The sequence below is a fragment of the Ranitomeya variabilis genome, chromosome 1 (assembly GCF_051348905.1).
Source record: "Ranitomeya variabilis isolate aRanVar5 chromosome 1, aRanVar5.hap1, whole genome shotgun sequence".
NCBI classification, from domain to species: Eukaryota; Metazoa; Chordata; class Amphibia; order Anura; family Dendrobatidae; genus Ranitomeya; species Ranitomeya variabilis.
Genome location: NC_135232.1, coordinates 90,336,519 through 90,349,828, shown reverse-complemented (window position 1 = coordinate 90,349,828; position 13,310 = coordinate 90,336,519). Strand labels below are relative to the sequence as shown.

The 13,310-nt window shown below is 40.5% G+C and overlaps 1 protein-coding gene across 4 annotated transcripts in view; it reads right to left on the bottom strand.

Moving 5' to 3' along the window:
• The window catches only part of IPO11 (importin 11), a 518,704-nt gene that overhangs the window by 241,032 nt on the left and 264,362 nt on the right, over positions 1–13,310 (bottom strand). For all 4 annotated transcript variants that reach the window (XM_077286029.1, XM_077286021.1, XM_077286008.1 and 1 more), the window contains exons 23-24: positions 9,107–9,186; positions 6,084–6,164 (exon numbers count right to left, since the gene is read on the bottom strand). In XM_077286029.1, the coding sequence (XP_077142144.1) occupies positions 6,084–6,164; positions 9,107–9,186 (161 nt within the window). The remainder of the gene's footprint in view (positions 1–6,083; positions 6,165–9,106; positions 9,187–13,310) is intronic.

Here is a 13,310-nt window from a genome sequence, read left to right as displayed (position 1 = left end):
CTAATCCCAACAGTAATCCCACCCGTAAATGTAATCCAAACCCTAACTTTAGCCCCAACCCTAACCCTAACTTTAGCCCCAACCCTAACTGTAGCCTTAACCCTAGCCCTAACCCTAACCATAGCCCTAACCCTAATGGGAAAATAAATACATTTTTTTAATTTTTTAATTTTTCGCTAACTAAGGGGGTGATGAAGGGGGGTTTGATTTACTTTTATAGCGGGTTTTTTAGCAGATTTTTATGATTGGCAGCCGTCACACACTGAAAGACGCTTTTTATTGCAAAAAATATTTTTTGCGTTACCACATTTTGAGAGCTATAATTTTTCCATATTTTGGCCCACAGAGTCATGTGAGGTCTTGTTTTTTGCGGGACGAGTTGACGTTTTTATCTGTAACATTTTCGGGCATGTGACATTTTTTGATCGCTTTTTATTCCGATTTTTGTGAGGCAGAATGACCAAAAATCCCAAAAGAAAAAATGGAGTATAAGTCCAGGCCTTTTTGTAAAAAGGATATATCAAATAACTTTTTATTAAGCAATTTACATATACATATAACAACAAAAAATAATGAAAAAGCAATTCAGTAAAGGAACACAATTAGAAACACTGAAAAGACAGTGATATCCCTAAGGTACAACTGCAATAATATAACGTATAAGGTGCAAAAAATAGTGCAAGTCACAGGTTCAGTGTAAGATAGGGGCAACGGGTACCTATAATAAACCCTATAGTAGGGCTGCCATCAGGATAATCAACGGGTACCGTGCACCAGATACCCCAACCCGCGCCCTCCAATCTTACCCATCATGCAGAGTACCGGGGGTCACCGTCCACGCCCCATGATGGGTAAGATTGGAGGGCGCGGGTTGGGGTATCTGGTGCACGGTACCCGTTGATTATCCTGATGGCAGCCCTACTATAGGGTTTATTATAGGTACCCGTTGCCCCTATCTTACACTGAACCTGTGACTTGCACTATTTTTTGCACCTTATACGTTATATTATTGCAGTTGTACCTTAGGGATATCACTGTCTTTTCAGTGTTTCTAATTGTGTTCCTTTACTGAATTGCTTTTTCATTATTTTTTGTTGTTATATGTATATGTAAATTGCTTAATAAAAAGTTATTTGATATATCCTTTTTACAAAAAGGCCTGGACTTATACTCCATTTTTTCTTTTGGGATTTATGTATGCCTGTGGGAGTGTCCTTTCTATAGGGTAGTGAGACGATCCCCTTTGTTCTTGATATATGGGACACATTGCTATGTGCGTGTGGGGGAGACCATCTCTTGTTTTGTCCATAGTGGGCTGTATATGAGAATGACCAAAAACCAGCTATTCGTGAATTTCTTTTGGGGGAGGCGTTTATACCGTTCCGCGTTTGGTAAAATGGATAAAGCAGTTTTATTCTTCGGGTCAGTATGATTACAGCGATACCTCATTTATATAATTTTTTTATGTTTTGGTGCTTTTATACTATAAAAACTATTTTATAGAAAAAATAATTATTTTTGCATCGCTTTATTCTGAGGACTATAACTTTTTTATTTTTTCTTTGATGATGCTGTATGGTGGCTCGTTTTTTGTGGGACAAGATGACGTTTTCAGCGGCATCATGTTTATTTATATCCGTCTTTTTGATCGCGTGTTATTCCACTTTTTATTTGTCGGTATGATAATAAAGCGTTGTTTTTTGCCTCGTTTTTTTTTTTTTTTTTTTTTTTTTTACGGTGTTCACTGAAGGGGTTAACTAGTGGGACAGTTTTATAGGTCGGGTCGCTATGGACGCGTTTCTAAATATGTGTACTTTTATTGTTTGTTTTTTTATTTAGATAATGAAATTTATTTATAGGAACAATATTTTTTTTTTTTTTTTTTTTTTTTTAACACATGTGAAATTTCTTTTTTTTACACTATAACATTGCCCCAGGGGGGGCATGATGTTATAGTTTAAGATCGCCGATCTGACACTTTGCTGTGCACTGTGTCAGATCGGCGATCTGACGTGCACAACTCCTGGAGGCTTCCCGGCGTCTGCTCTGAGCAGGCGCAGTGAAGCCACCTCCCTGCAGGACCCGGATGCCGCGGCCATCTTGGATCCGGACCTGCTGCAGGGAGGAGGTAAGAGACCCTTGGAGCAACGCGATTACATCGCGTTGCTCCGGGGGTCTCAGGGAAGCCCGCAGGGAGCCCCCTCCCTGCGCGATGCTTCCCTATACCGCCGGAACATTGCGATCATGTTTGATCGCAGTGTGCCGGGGGTTAATGTGCCGGGGGCGGTCCGTGACCGCTCCTGGCACATAGTGCCGGATGTCAGCTGCGATAGTCAGCTGACACCCCGGCCGCGCTTCTCCCGTGAACGCAGCCAATCGCGCTGGACGTACTATCCCGTCGGTGGTCATACGGGCCCACCCCACCTCGACGGGATAGTACATCCGATGTCAGAAAGGGGTTAACAAGATGACAAATCTATAAAAAACTGGCTAAATAAAATGTCACTTTTTTTTTTTTTACACTTTATGAAACAGGCTAATATTTCAAACATCAGATTACAGGCATATTCTCTGAAATCGAACAGTGTGAAATAATGGGAGCTGGTAAGAACTGAACATGAAAGTGGACCTTTCACCAGATTTTAGTATACAAACCGCATACATTATAAGGCTGCAGTCACACTATCAGTATTTGGTCAGTATTTTACTTCAGTACTTGTAAGCCAAAACCAGGAGTGGGTGATAAATGCAGAAGTGGTGCATATGTTTCTGTTATACTTTTCCTCTAATTTTTCCACTCCTGGTTTTGGCTTACAAATACTGATGTAAAATACTGACCAAATACTGCTAGTGTGAGGGCAGCCTTAAACAGAACTCCTAGACCTGGTGAGGCTGGATTAGTCACTTTGAAAATCCATGTCAGAATGAGAGTGCAATCCTTTACGAAACATTAAGACTGTGTGCACACGTAGCAGATTTTTCACGTTTTTTCGCTATAAAAACGCTATAAAAACGTGAAAAAACGCATACATTATGCATCCCATCATTTAGAATGCATTCCACAATTTTTGTGCACATGATGCGTTTTTTTCAGCAAAAAAAACGCATCGCTGTAAAAAACGCAGCATGTTCATTAATTTTGCAGATTTTTTGCGGATTTCCCACTATATTATTGCATTGGGAACCTCCGGAAAAATCCGCAAAAAAAAACGCACCAAAAACGCTGTAAAAAACGCATGCGGATTTCTTGCAGAAAATGTCCAGTTTTGCTCAGGAACTTTATTCAAGAAATCCTGAACGTGTGCATAGCCTAAAAACTCTGGCCACATAGTGAGACTAACAGCTCCTAAGTCTCAGCCCTCCCTGCTGCTGAGATCTCACACTGCTCAGTACAAGCTGCAGGTGTCAGTCAGGCTACATGCAAAAGGTGAGTATGGTCCTTAAAAAATATAGAGATATTTTGAAATGCTGTATTGGGGAATTCTCAATAATCACATAGGGAACTGTTTGAGACTTCATCTAGTAAGACAGAGTGGATACCACCAGCACAGAGCATTCATCAATGTGGAGCTCCAGTCCATTCATTACATGGGAAATGCATTGATTTCAGCTGAATATATTTACTGTGTTACAACAGGGAAATTAAAGGGTCTGTCCAATCTCTTCCAGGGGATAAAAGATAAATAATAGACTGAGGTCCCACTGCTGGGATGCACATCTATATTAATTAACTAATTTGTAGGAGAGTTCAGTAAATTACTGAGCATGTTAAGACAAATGAATGGAAAGAGACACATGTGTGGCCACCTCTCCAGTGACATAACGATGCCCCATTACCAACATACCGCATTTTTGGGACAATAAGATGCACCCCAGGTTTAGAGAGCAGAAAAGAAAAAAATGTTTCCTTGTAATTAAAACTTCCCCAGCTGTGTAAGGAAGTGGAGGGGTCATTATCACAAATTGTAATGCACTAGGGTAGAATAGAGATGAAATATATCTATTGTTAGTGCTTCTCTGCACTGTGTGTTTTATTCACATATAGCTTCACAGCACATTCAGTAAAAGGGGCTGTCCATGTTTGTCACGAAAGTCTACATTCACTCTGTCACTGCAGACTTGCGAACCTTCAAAGCGCACACAGCACACTGTCAGGATTATCCATTGCCAAGTGAATATGTAAATGCAACACTGCTGAATGCATAGTACACACACACTCAGCTCTGCTACATATGCACATTTACATACACATGTGTTGGATCATTATCCATTTGTAGAAACCATCATCTATTAAAATTCAGGGTTTTTTTAAATATGGTGTTATGTTTACATCAAGAAATTGTTGAAATTTCATTGAATCCATTCTTCTTTCTACCTGTGAAATGATCCCTGTGCCATTGGCTGCAACATAACACCAAAGCATGAATGATTCATCCCGATGCTTAACGACTGGCGAGATGTTCTTTTCCCGAAATCCTGTGCCCTTTTTTCTTCATGCATACTGTTGATCATTGTGGCCAAAGAGTTTTATTTTACCCTCGTTGGTTCACAGAACTTGTTTCCATAATGCAGGCTTGTTTAGATGTTCTTTTGCATACTTCTGAAGCTGAATTTTATGGTGAGGACACAGGAGAGGTTTTCTTCTGATGACTCTTCTATGACGGCCATAATTGTGCAGGTGTCTGAACAGTAGAACAATGTTCCTCAACTCCAGAGTCTAAATGTTTCTGACAGTGTTTTGCAGTTAAGTGGGGGTTCTGATTTGCCTCTCTATAGCAATCCTACAAGCAGCACTCACTCAAACTTTGTTTGGTCTTTCAGACCTTATCTTGACTTCCACTGTTCCTGTTACCTGCCATTTCTTAATTACATTTGTAACTGAGGAAAGAGCAATTTGAAAATGCTTTGCTAACTTCTTATAGCTTTCTCCTGCATTGTGGGCTTACACCATTTTCAGAGTGCTAGGCAGCTTATTAAAATAAACCATGGCTGCTAATTTTTGGCACAGGGTTAGAGAAGGCTAGGTTCTTATAAAGCTGGGAAACTTGTATCACCTGGCCTTTCCTAATGATGACAGTGAATAAGCCACAACCCTAACAGGCTAATTAAGATCCTAAACCTTGGTCAAAGTTATCTGAGCACACAAATCTGCAAGGGTGCCCAAACTTCCTTATTATAATTTTTTAAATTAAAAAAATGACAATATATTGTTGTTTTTTTTCTCCCTACAATACAAATGAAATGTGTCATCTTTAACTTTAGCCCTTTTAGAGATCATTTCATCTTTAACTTGTTTAACTGTTCACAATGACAGCACTTTTGACCAGGGGTGTCCAAACTTTTACATGCCACTGTATATGTCAACACATTACCTGAAAGGTCCTTCATTGTCTCTTGCACCAATCACAGGACCAGGGGCAGGGACCAAAGAGCATGTCTCTCAGTGACCAGGTAGGACACAGTGTCAGCGCTCTTCTGGATCACAGAAGCTGCCTCCGGACTATAAGGCATATTCACTTTTTAGCAAGATTTTTTCTTGCTAAAAAGTGTGTCTTATAGTCCGAAAAATATGATAAAGATATCACATAGTCAGAGACTATGATATAAATGTACAAGATGGGAACAAAGGTCCTCATACACATTAGACTAATGCTGGGCAAACCTGCCTACAAGAGCGGGATCCACAGGCCGTCTAATGTGTATTGGATCCTCCTCACTCTCCCCCAACAGGTGATGTCAGGGGGAAGAAGAATCTGAAACATCTGATTTCAGACACAATACTTTTGTTCTCCAGGAGAAAAGCCACTGTCAGAGAAGCAGCAGCTCTCTAAGAGAACACAGGAGAACTCTGTCAAGAGCTCCTGTGTAGGGGGGATATAGCGAGAGATGGCGGTCAATCAAACAATCGTTCAGTCCAGTTATCTTTCATGTATATGTGGATTAACTCTTTAACCAATTGCTTCCAGGTTCCCTCACTATTAACTGTTGGGGACTTCTACAATGGGATGCCCTGTGAACAACTCAAAATTGGGGAAAGAATGAAGGTATGATCCAAAGAAGGATTGGATGACACACAAGATTACCTTCAGAACTTGCACTTGACCCTCCATGGTTATATCTTTTAGGATTTCCAGAAAAGACTGGCAGAGGCTGGCTCCATATATCTGCAATAAAAAAGGCGTACCGTTATCATCCAATTTTACAATTCCTTTAATTTTTCATGTCCAAGAAACAACCTCAATAATCTTCAGATTATTATTCATTCGTGTGATATGAAAAAGAAAACAGCAGCCCCGCTGACAGATGAGATCACATTAATAAAGCACTTTATTAAATCATTGAGTATGCAGTAACATTTTTTTACATACATTAGTTTTATTTTGCTTTGTGCCTGTATATATCTGCATTTATTTCCTTATCAATGTCTCATTTATTATAATTGTAAATGCACAAAAGTAGCAATAGGAAAAATGACTATCAAACATTTTAACTAAATCTTAATTATATTTTATTATCATTTTCAAGCCAATTTTTGCGCTATTAGGGACAAGTAATGTGGCAGGGTAAGACAGTGTACTCTTGGATAATGGTTGGGTTCAGCTATAAACATATTCCTAACACTTTACAATGCATCGTTATTAAAAAAAGATGTACCGCATATTTAGAAAAGTGTTAATATGTATGCAATGCCTATGTGGGGGATGAGAAGCAGCAAACCTTCATAACCCTACATAATGGCAACACAAAAGAGAACCGATGAATGGGTTTGTAGATTACTATTTATTCAGATGTAATAAAGCTGGTAAAGGGGTATTCTCGAGTTGTTAAAATGCTTTAGTTAGTTTGACAGCATGAAAATAAGCAAGTTTGAAGTTGACTTGATTTTTTTCTACTTGCTGCCATTCTATTTCAATTATAGCTTTTATTTTTCAAAGTATATAGCCGATTTCCATGGATCTCAGTCACTAGTGCCTGTACAGACTATGGCCGGGTGAAGGCAGCAGTTACATTTCAGGAGAGGAGTCAACTCCTAACATCTCAGCCATGTCTCTCCCCATCCTTCTCAGCTCCTGACATGCTGCTGTTATCGGTCCTGTAAAATAACAATTGCTCTTGCACCCCCACCATAACTTCACAAACAAACCCATCCTTGTCACCCAGCAACACGGCTTTCACTGTCCAGAGCTGTGTGTTTGTTCAAATCCCTGTTAACACTACATATAAATACAATGATGTGAATATATACGCCAGAACAAACCACTGACAGCTGAACTTGTGCTCAGCTTTATAGTTCTCATAATACTGCACCTCTGCTACTCAACAGAACTGTCACTCAAGGAAGAGTGCACGCCCCAACGGAAACCAGGAAATTAGTAGACTGCAGAGTTACGAGCTGCTCAAGAGACAACTTGAGAATAACCCTTTAAATACAAGTTAAATCAGTGAACTTTTGATAGTAACGATCTAAAAACAAAACTCATAAAAAATATAGATTTGCACTAATTACAAAGAAATTTAGGCTGGGGCTACACGGAAACTTCTTTTAGGAGGGCTTTCCAATTTAGTTCGAACTAACTGCAATCCAAAAGAATTTTTGGTGTTTGATACAGGTCTCCCTTTAGCCTAAGCTTTAAAGGGAACCTGTCACCCCCAAAATCGAAGCTGAGCTAAGCCCACCAGCATCAGGGGCTTATCTACAGCATTCTGGAATGCTGTAGGATAAGCCCCCAATGTATCCTGAAAGATGAGAAAAAGAGGTTAGATTATACTCACCCAGGGGCGGTCCCACTGCAGTCCGGTCCGATGGGCGTCGTAGTCACCCTGCGGCCCTGGGTGAGTATAATCCAACCTCTTTTTCTCATCTTTCAGGATGCTGGTGGGCTTAGCTCATCTTCGATTTTGGAGGTGACAGGTTCCCTTTAAAGGGAATCTAGCAGCAGCATTTCACAACCTAAAATGTTTATATGTGCATATAGCTCTTTCAAAGACAAATCCAGCTCTACCTTTACATGGCTAGGCTGTTTCTCCATAACTGAGAAATTAGAGTTTGAACTAACATGTAAATGAGGCTGAAGAGCTATTTGTAGATCTGAAGCATCTGTCACTCCAACTCTATACCCTGTCCAGCGCCACAATCTCCTGCTTGACTGACAGCTTTATCTCAGGCAAAGGAGCTGGGTGAGGAATAGAGCTGGGGTGACAGAGGCTGCAGATCCTCAAAAAAAAAAAAAAACAACTCTCAAGTAATACGCTGATTTCTGGGGATGAACTGGCCATGTAAAAGTATGGCTGGACTTGTCTTTGAACATGAAATATGGGCATATAACCAGATAACAGCTTTTCTTTAAATGGATGTCCAAGTGGAAAATGCCTTCAATGGTATATAGGGCTCTGCTCCATCAGTAGCTTAATTAACTGATGACTACAGATTACTTTATCCAACACGAGTATTTCATCATACATGTGAAAAGAAAACATGAACGTGGTTAGGATGAGCTGCATGTTTCCAGACAGCAGTGTGTAGCTCAGATTCAATTTATTGTACATGCTGCTCTGACGACCAAGAAATCTCATTTATTACTCGTCGTAGATTTTATACTTCACTATGGTTTTTTTTTCCTTTAATGGCTTCTATTTCTTAACACAACAAAGCAAAGTGCAAAGCAGCATAAAAAACTAATGGCACCAATAAATACGATTTTACACGCTGCACGAGAAGGAATGGATATTTAAAGAGCATTGTGAATTTTAAGAGCGATATCAGACATAATAATTCTCTGCTGTGTTTTGCCCCTTCTGGCACAGACTGAATTGTAAAAATGTCAAATGCCAAAACATAAGCGTTCATCAATCATTGCAACAAAGCGACAAGTGTTATGTGTGTTGGCGAATCATTGGAAAATTATAAGAAAACTGTGTTTACATCGCTCACCCGTGGCCTCTATTTTATTCAGCAAGATCCCAGTGTCATTTTTATATGCTTTCAACTTGTCTCTCAGTAAGAGCATGAAGGTTTATTAAAACCATTACTGCTACTATTTGGGCAACGTAGATAGCGCACAAAAAGGCAAACAAACCGGGTTACAGGGCAACGGAAACATCGTACCTGCAGAAACTCCGAGGAAACAAAGCATATGTAAGCGTTGATGATCTTGAAGCAAATGCGCAGGTTTTCTGAACTTAATTCTAGGAGGAAAACATATTGTTAGAAATGAAGATGGAGAATAAAACAATTCTGACCATTACACTTAATTCAGATAAAGATGATCATTTGTTTGTTTTTTAATATCAGAAAAAAAATATATAATTTTCATCAGTATCCTCGATCTTGTTTTCATCCATTTTTGGCCTATATGTTCATTTTTATTATCTATGTGCCATCCGTTCTATTTGCTGGCAATAAACAAACAAAAAACAGGCTTCTATGATATATTGAGTAAAAAAGGACAGCACACAGATGGCATGGTTTACATTTACACATTGGTTGGCCATTGAGTTGGTCAGGTATTGTTCAATTTCACACATTGGTCAGTCATTCTTAACTTTCACACGTTGGTTGGCCATTGAGTTGGTCAGGTATTGTTCTTTTTTCGCACATTGGTCAGTCATTCTTAACGTTCACACATTAGTCGACTACTGAGTTGGTCAGGTGTTGTTGTTTTTCGCACATTGGTCAGTCATTCTTAACGTTCACACATTAGTCGACTACTGAGTTGGTCAGGTGTTGTTGTTTTTCGCACATTGGTCAGTCATTCTTTACTTTCACACATTAGTGGGCTATTGAGTTGGTCAAGTATTGTTCAATTTCACACATTGGTCACTCATTCTTAACTTTCACACATTGGTTGGCCATTGAGTTGGTCAGGTATTCTTTTTCACACATTGGTCAGTCATTCTTTACTTTCACACATTGGTCGGCCATTGAGTTGGTCAAGTAATGTTTATTTGCATACATATAATTAAACTGTGCTAATCCTATCTGCCTTACTCAGGTGAGACATTTTGGTTTAAACTTGAGAAAATCACAAAAATAAATGGGTTTCACATCTTCTGTACCTGCTTTTTTACACTAAAAATGCTACAAGAACTGATGCCAACACTTTTGCTGCTTTTTAGCACTTACTCGTTATTTTCTATGGGTGAAAAAAACGCAAGAAGTGACATGCTGCAGTTTAAAAAAAAATCAGCACTTTTCCAATTCAGTCAGGAAAAAAACACAAAGCGTGTGCATGAGATTTCTGAAATCTCATAGCTTTTGCTGGTATTTTAAAAAGCTGCTTTTGATTTGGATTAAAAAAAAAAAGCAAAAAATGCAATGTGTGAACAGAGCCTTAGGCTACTTTCACACTAGCGTCGTGCACTGCACGTCGCTATACGTCGTTTTGTTCAAAAAACGCATCCTGCAAAAGTGCTTGCAGGATGCGTTTTTTCTCCATTGACTTGCATTAGCGATGCAGTGCGACGCATTGCCACACGTCGCAACCATCGTGCGACGGTTGCGTCGTGTTGCGTCGGACCGTCGCCACCAAAAAACGTTGCTTGTAACGTTTTTGGTGCGTCGTTCCCGTCTTTTCCGACCGTGGATGCGCGGCCGGAACTCCGCCCCCGCCTCCCCGCACCTCACAATGGGGCAGCGGATGCGTTGAAAAACAGCATCCGCTGCCCCCGTTGTGCGGCGCATTCACTGCTAGCGTCGGTACGTCGCAACGACGCAATTCGTCGTGCGTCGTACGACGCTAGTGTGAAAGTAGCCTTACACAGTTTTAACTTCTGTATTAAAAGATCCAGAGTTAATTGAGGTAGATTGCCTTTCAGAGCCCCCTTCTCTTATCTAGAATAGCGTCTGTGAGTATCTCTAGCTATGGTGGCCTTGGCACATTCGTACATATAGACAGCCCCAGGCTTGGGAGTGTTGAGGTCAGAGAGGCCTGGGCATTACAAATGAAGAGTTGTCTCCAGTTGGGTCTTCGCGATTGAATCCCTGAAGGCGTCAGCACATGGGTTTCCTCTGTATAGCGCCATCAGATGTTTTGAGTGGTTAACACCGCTCATAGATTACTTGTAGCCCTTTACTTTACGATTCGGGGACCTTGAACATGGAAATCATTCCACCATTTTTATTTTGCTCTGTGTTCGCATTGTATGATTCTGCTGCGGTGATGGATTATTGCCTTACGGAGCAAACAAATATAAATTGTGGATTTTTTTACTTGGATAAAGAAAAGGTGATCTTTCCTGCCATCAAACAATTCTTACCAAAATTTCCGATACTTCTCCCATTTTCTTAATCATATAACGTTACCTGAAAGAAGTTGTCCATTACTTGGACACCTTCTTGTCATACATCTCGCTTGGCCCCGCTAAAATAATAAAACTTATACTCACCTCCTGTGTTGGCGCCGTTCCCGCGCTTTCTGCCCTTGCTCTCCCTGGGGCTCTCATGCAGTGTTGTGACTAGTGATGAGCGAATATACTCGTTACTTGAGATTTCTTGAGCACGCTCGGGGGTCCTCCGAGTATTTTTTAGTGCTCGGAGATTTAGTTTTTCTTGCCACAGCTGAATGATTTACATCTGTTAGCCCGCATAAGTACATGTGGGGGTTGCCTGGTTGCTAGTGAATCCCCACATGTAATCAAGCTGGCTAATAGCTGTAAATCATTCAGCTGCAGCAAGAAAAACTAAATCTCCGAGTATTAAAAAGTACTCGGAGGACCCCCAAGCGTGCGCGAGAAATTTCAAGTAACAAGTATATTCGCACATCACTAGTTGTGACATGTGACCCCAGCGCCCAATCAGTGCTAGCGTCAATGTCTCCGCCTTTGGACAAAAGAAACCTGAAAAGGAAGTCCGGGATCAGCTGCAGCCCTGGCTGCCTCTTCCTCTGATCGGGCGACGGCGTCACATGTCACAACACCGCATGAGAGCCCCGGGGAGAGCGAGTGCTGACACTGCGGGAATGGCGCCAACTCTGGAGGACAGTATAGGCTGTATTATTTTATGGGGGCCAAACATTTTGATCAAGAAAGGGTATCCCAGTAGTGGACAACCCCTTTAAGGCTCTTGTACATGGCCGGATTACAACTCTGCACCATTTCCAAGTCGCAGGAAGCAGTAATTTGGTACCCACATTGGTTTATGTGCCTTCATATATGAACATTTCTCATACTGAAACCAACAGGAGCATGCTCCATCGGAGGACAGTTAAAAACAAATTGTCCTCCACAAGGATTGATTCTAGGAGGGCGTCAATATGGTGCCACACATGGAAGCAAAGTTGTGTGCATGATGCCTTACAAGTCGCTGTGGACTGACGGGGAACTAGATTTTATATTTTGGGAGGAACTGTACATAAAGATTTAACAACTGCATTAGGAAGATTTCCCAGTGAAAGTTATGCAGACGTAAAGGTCATATGAAGCACAGGCTGTGGGCCTGGAAATGACGGCAACTCATCTTCTGATTTCATTTATATTCACCTAAAAAAATAAAGTGCTATAAAAAAAACAATAAAAAAGAAGAACTATAAAAAAAAACTATGAAAGCAAAAACTAAGCAAATAAAGATGGTTGACGATACCTCCCTGCTAATGGGAGTCCGGCTGCTACCTCTACCGCCAGGAGCAGTAGTTCTGCAAAGCTTTCATTCTCTTATGCTAAAGATCTATATTACAGATTTTCATGCTTTATATCGGCGTCTGCATTCATCAAATTCTTTTACTAAGAATAGAAAAAAAATATGTTTGCAGCATCCCAGGGTTAGCGCACAGAATCAACTGCAAATCTCCACAATCAATCTATATTGCCTTTTCATCCTGCCTCGCTGCTGTAGGGCGAAGATGAGTTCAATAGTGCTGAAAACGCTCTATATTCCGCGCCATTATCGATGGCTATAAATGAAATATTTTCCATTCTTCAAGTATACAAGTTGCACTTGACGACACTAATAAACGGTTTAAAGAATACAGAGAAGGCTGCCAGCAGCTTGTACTGCCTTAACACTCGCAACAAAGGTCTGGAGACCACCTCTATCCCATAGAAATAAGATAGTAGGTGGTCACATAGAGTCCGTCATCAGAAAAGACCAGCGTGTGGATTGGAAGGTGGAGAACAATGATTTAAGGGGTTTCACACAAATGCACTAAAGAACGTGGCTCGCTACACTCCAACAACTTGATGATTATCAGACACATACTGTTGATTATTAAAAAAGAAAAACCTTAATTTTCTCCCGCTTACTGCCATTCTGGAGTTAAAGAAGGTTTTCTAGCTAAAACGCAATACTTACATCTTCCTAAATCAGTGTTATGCAA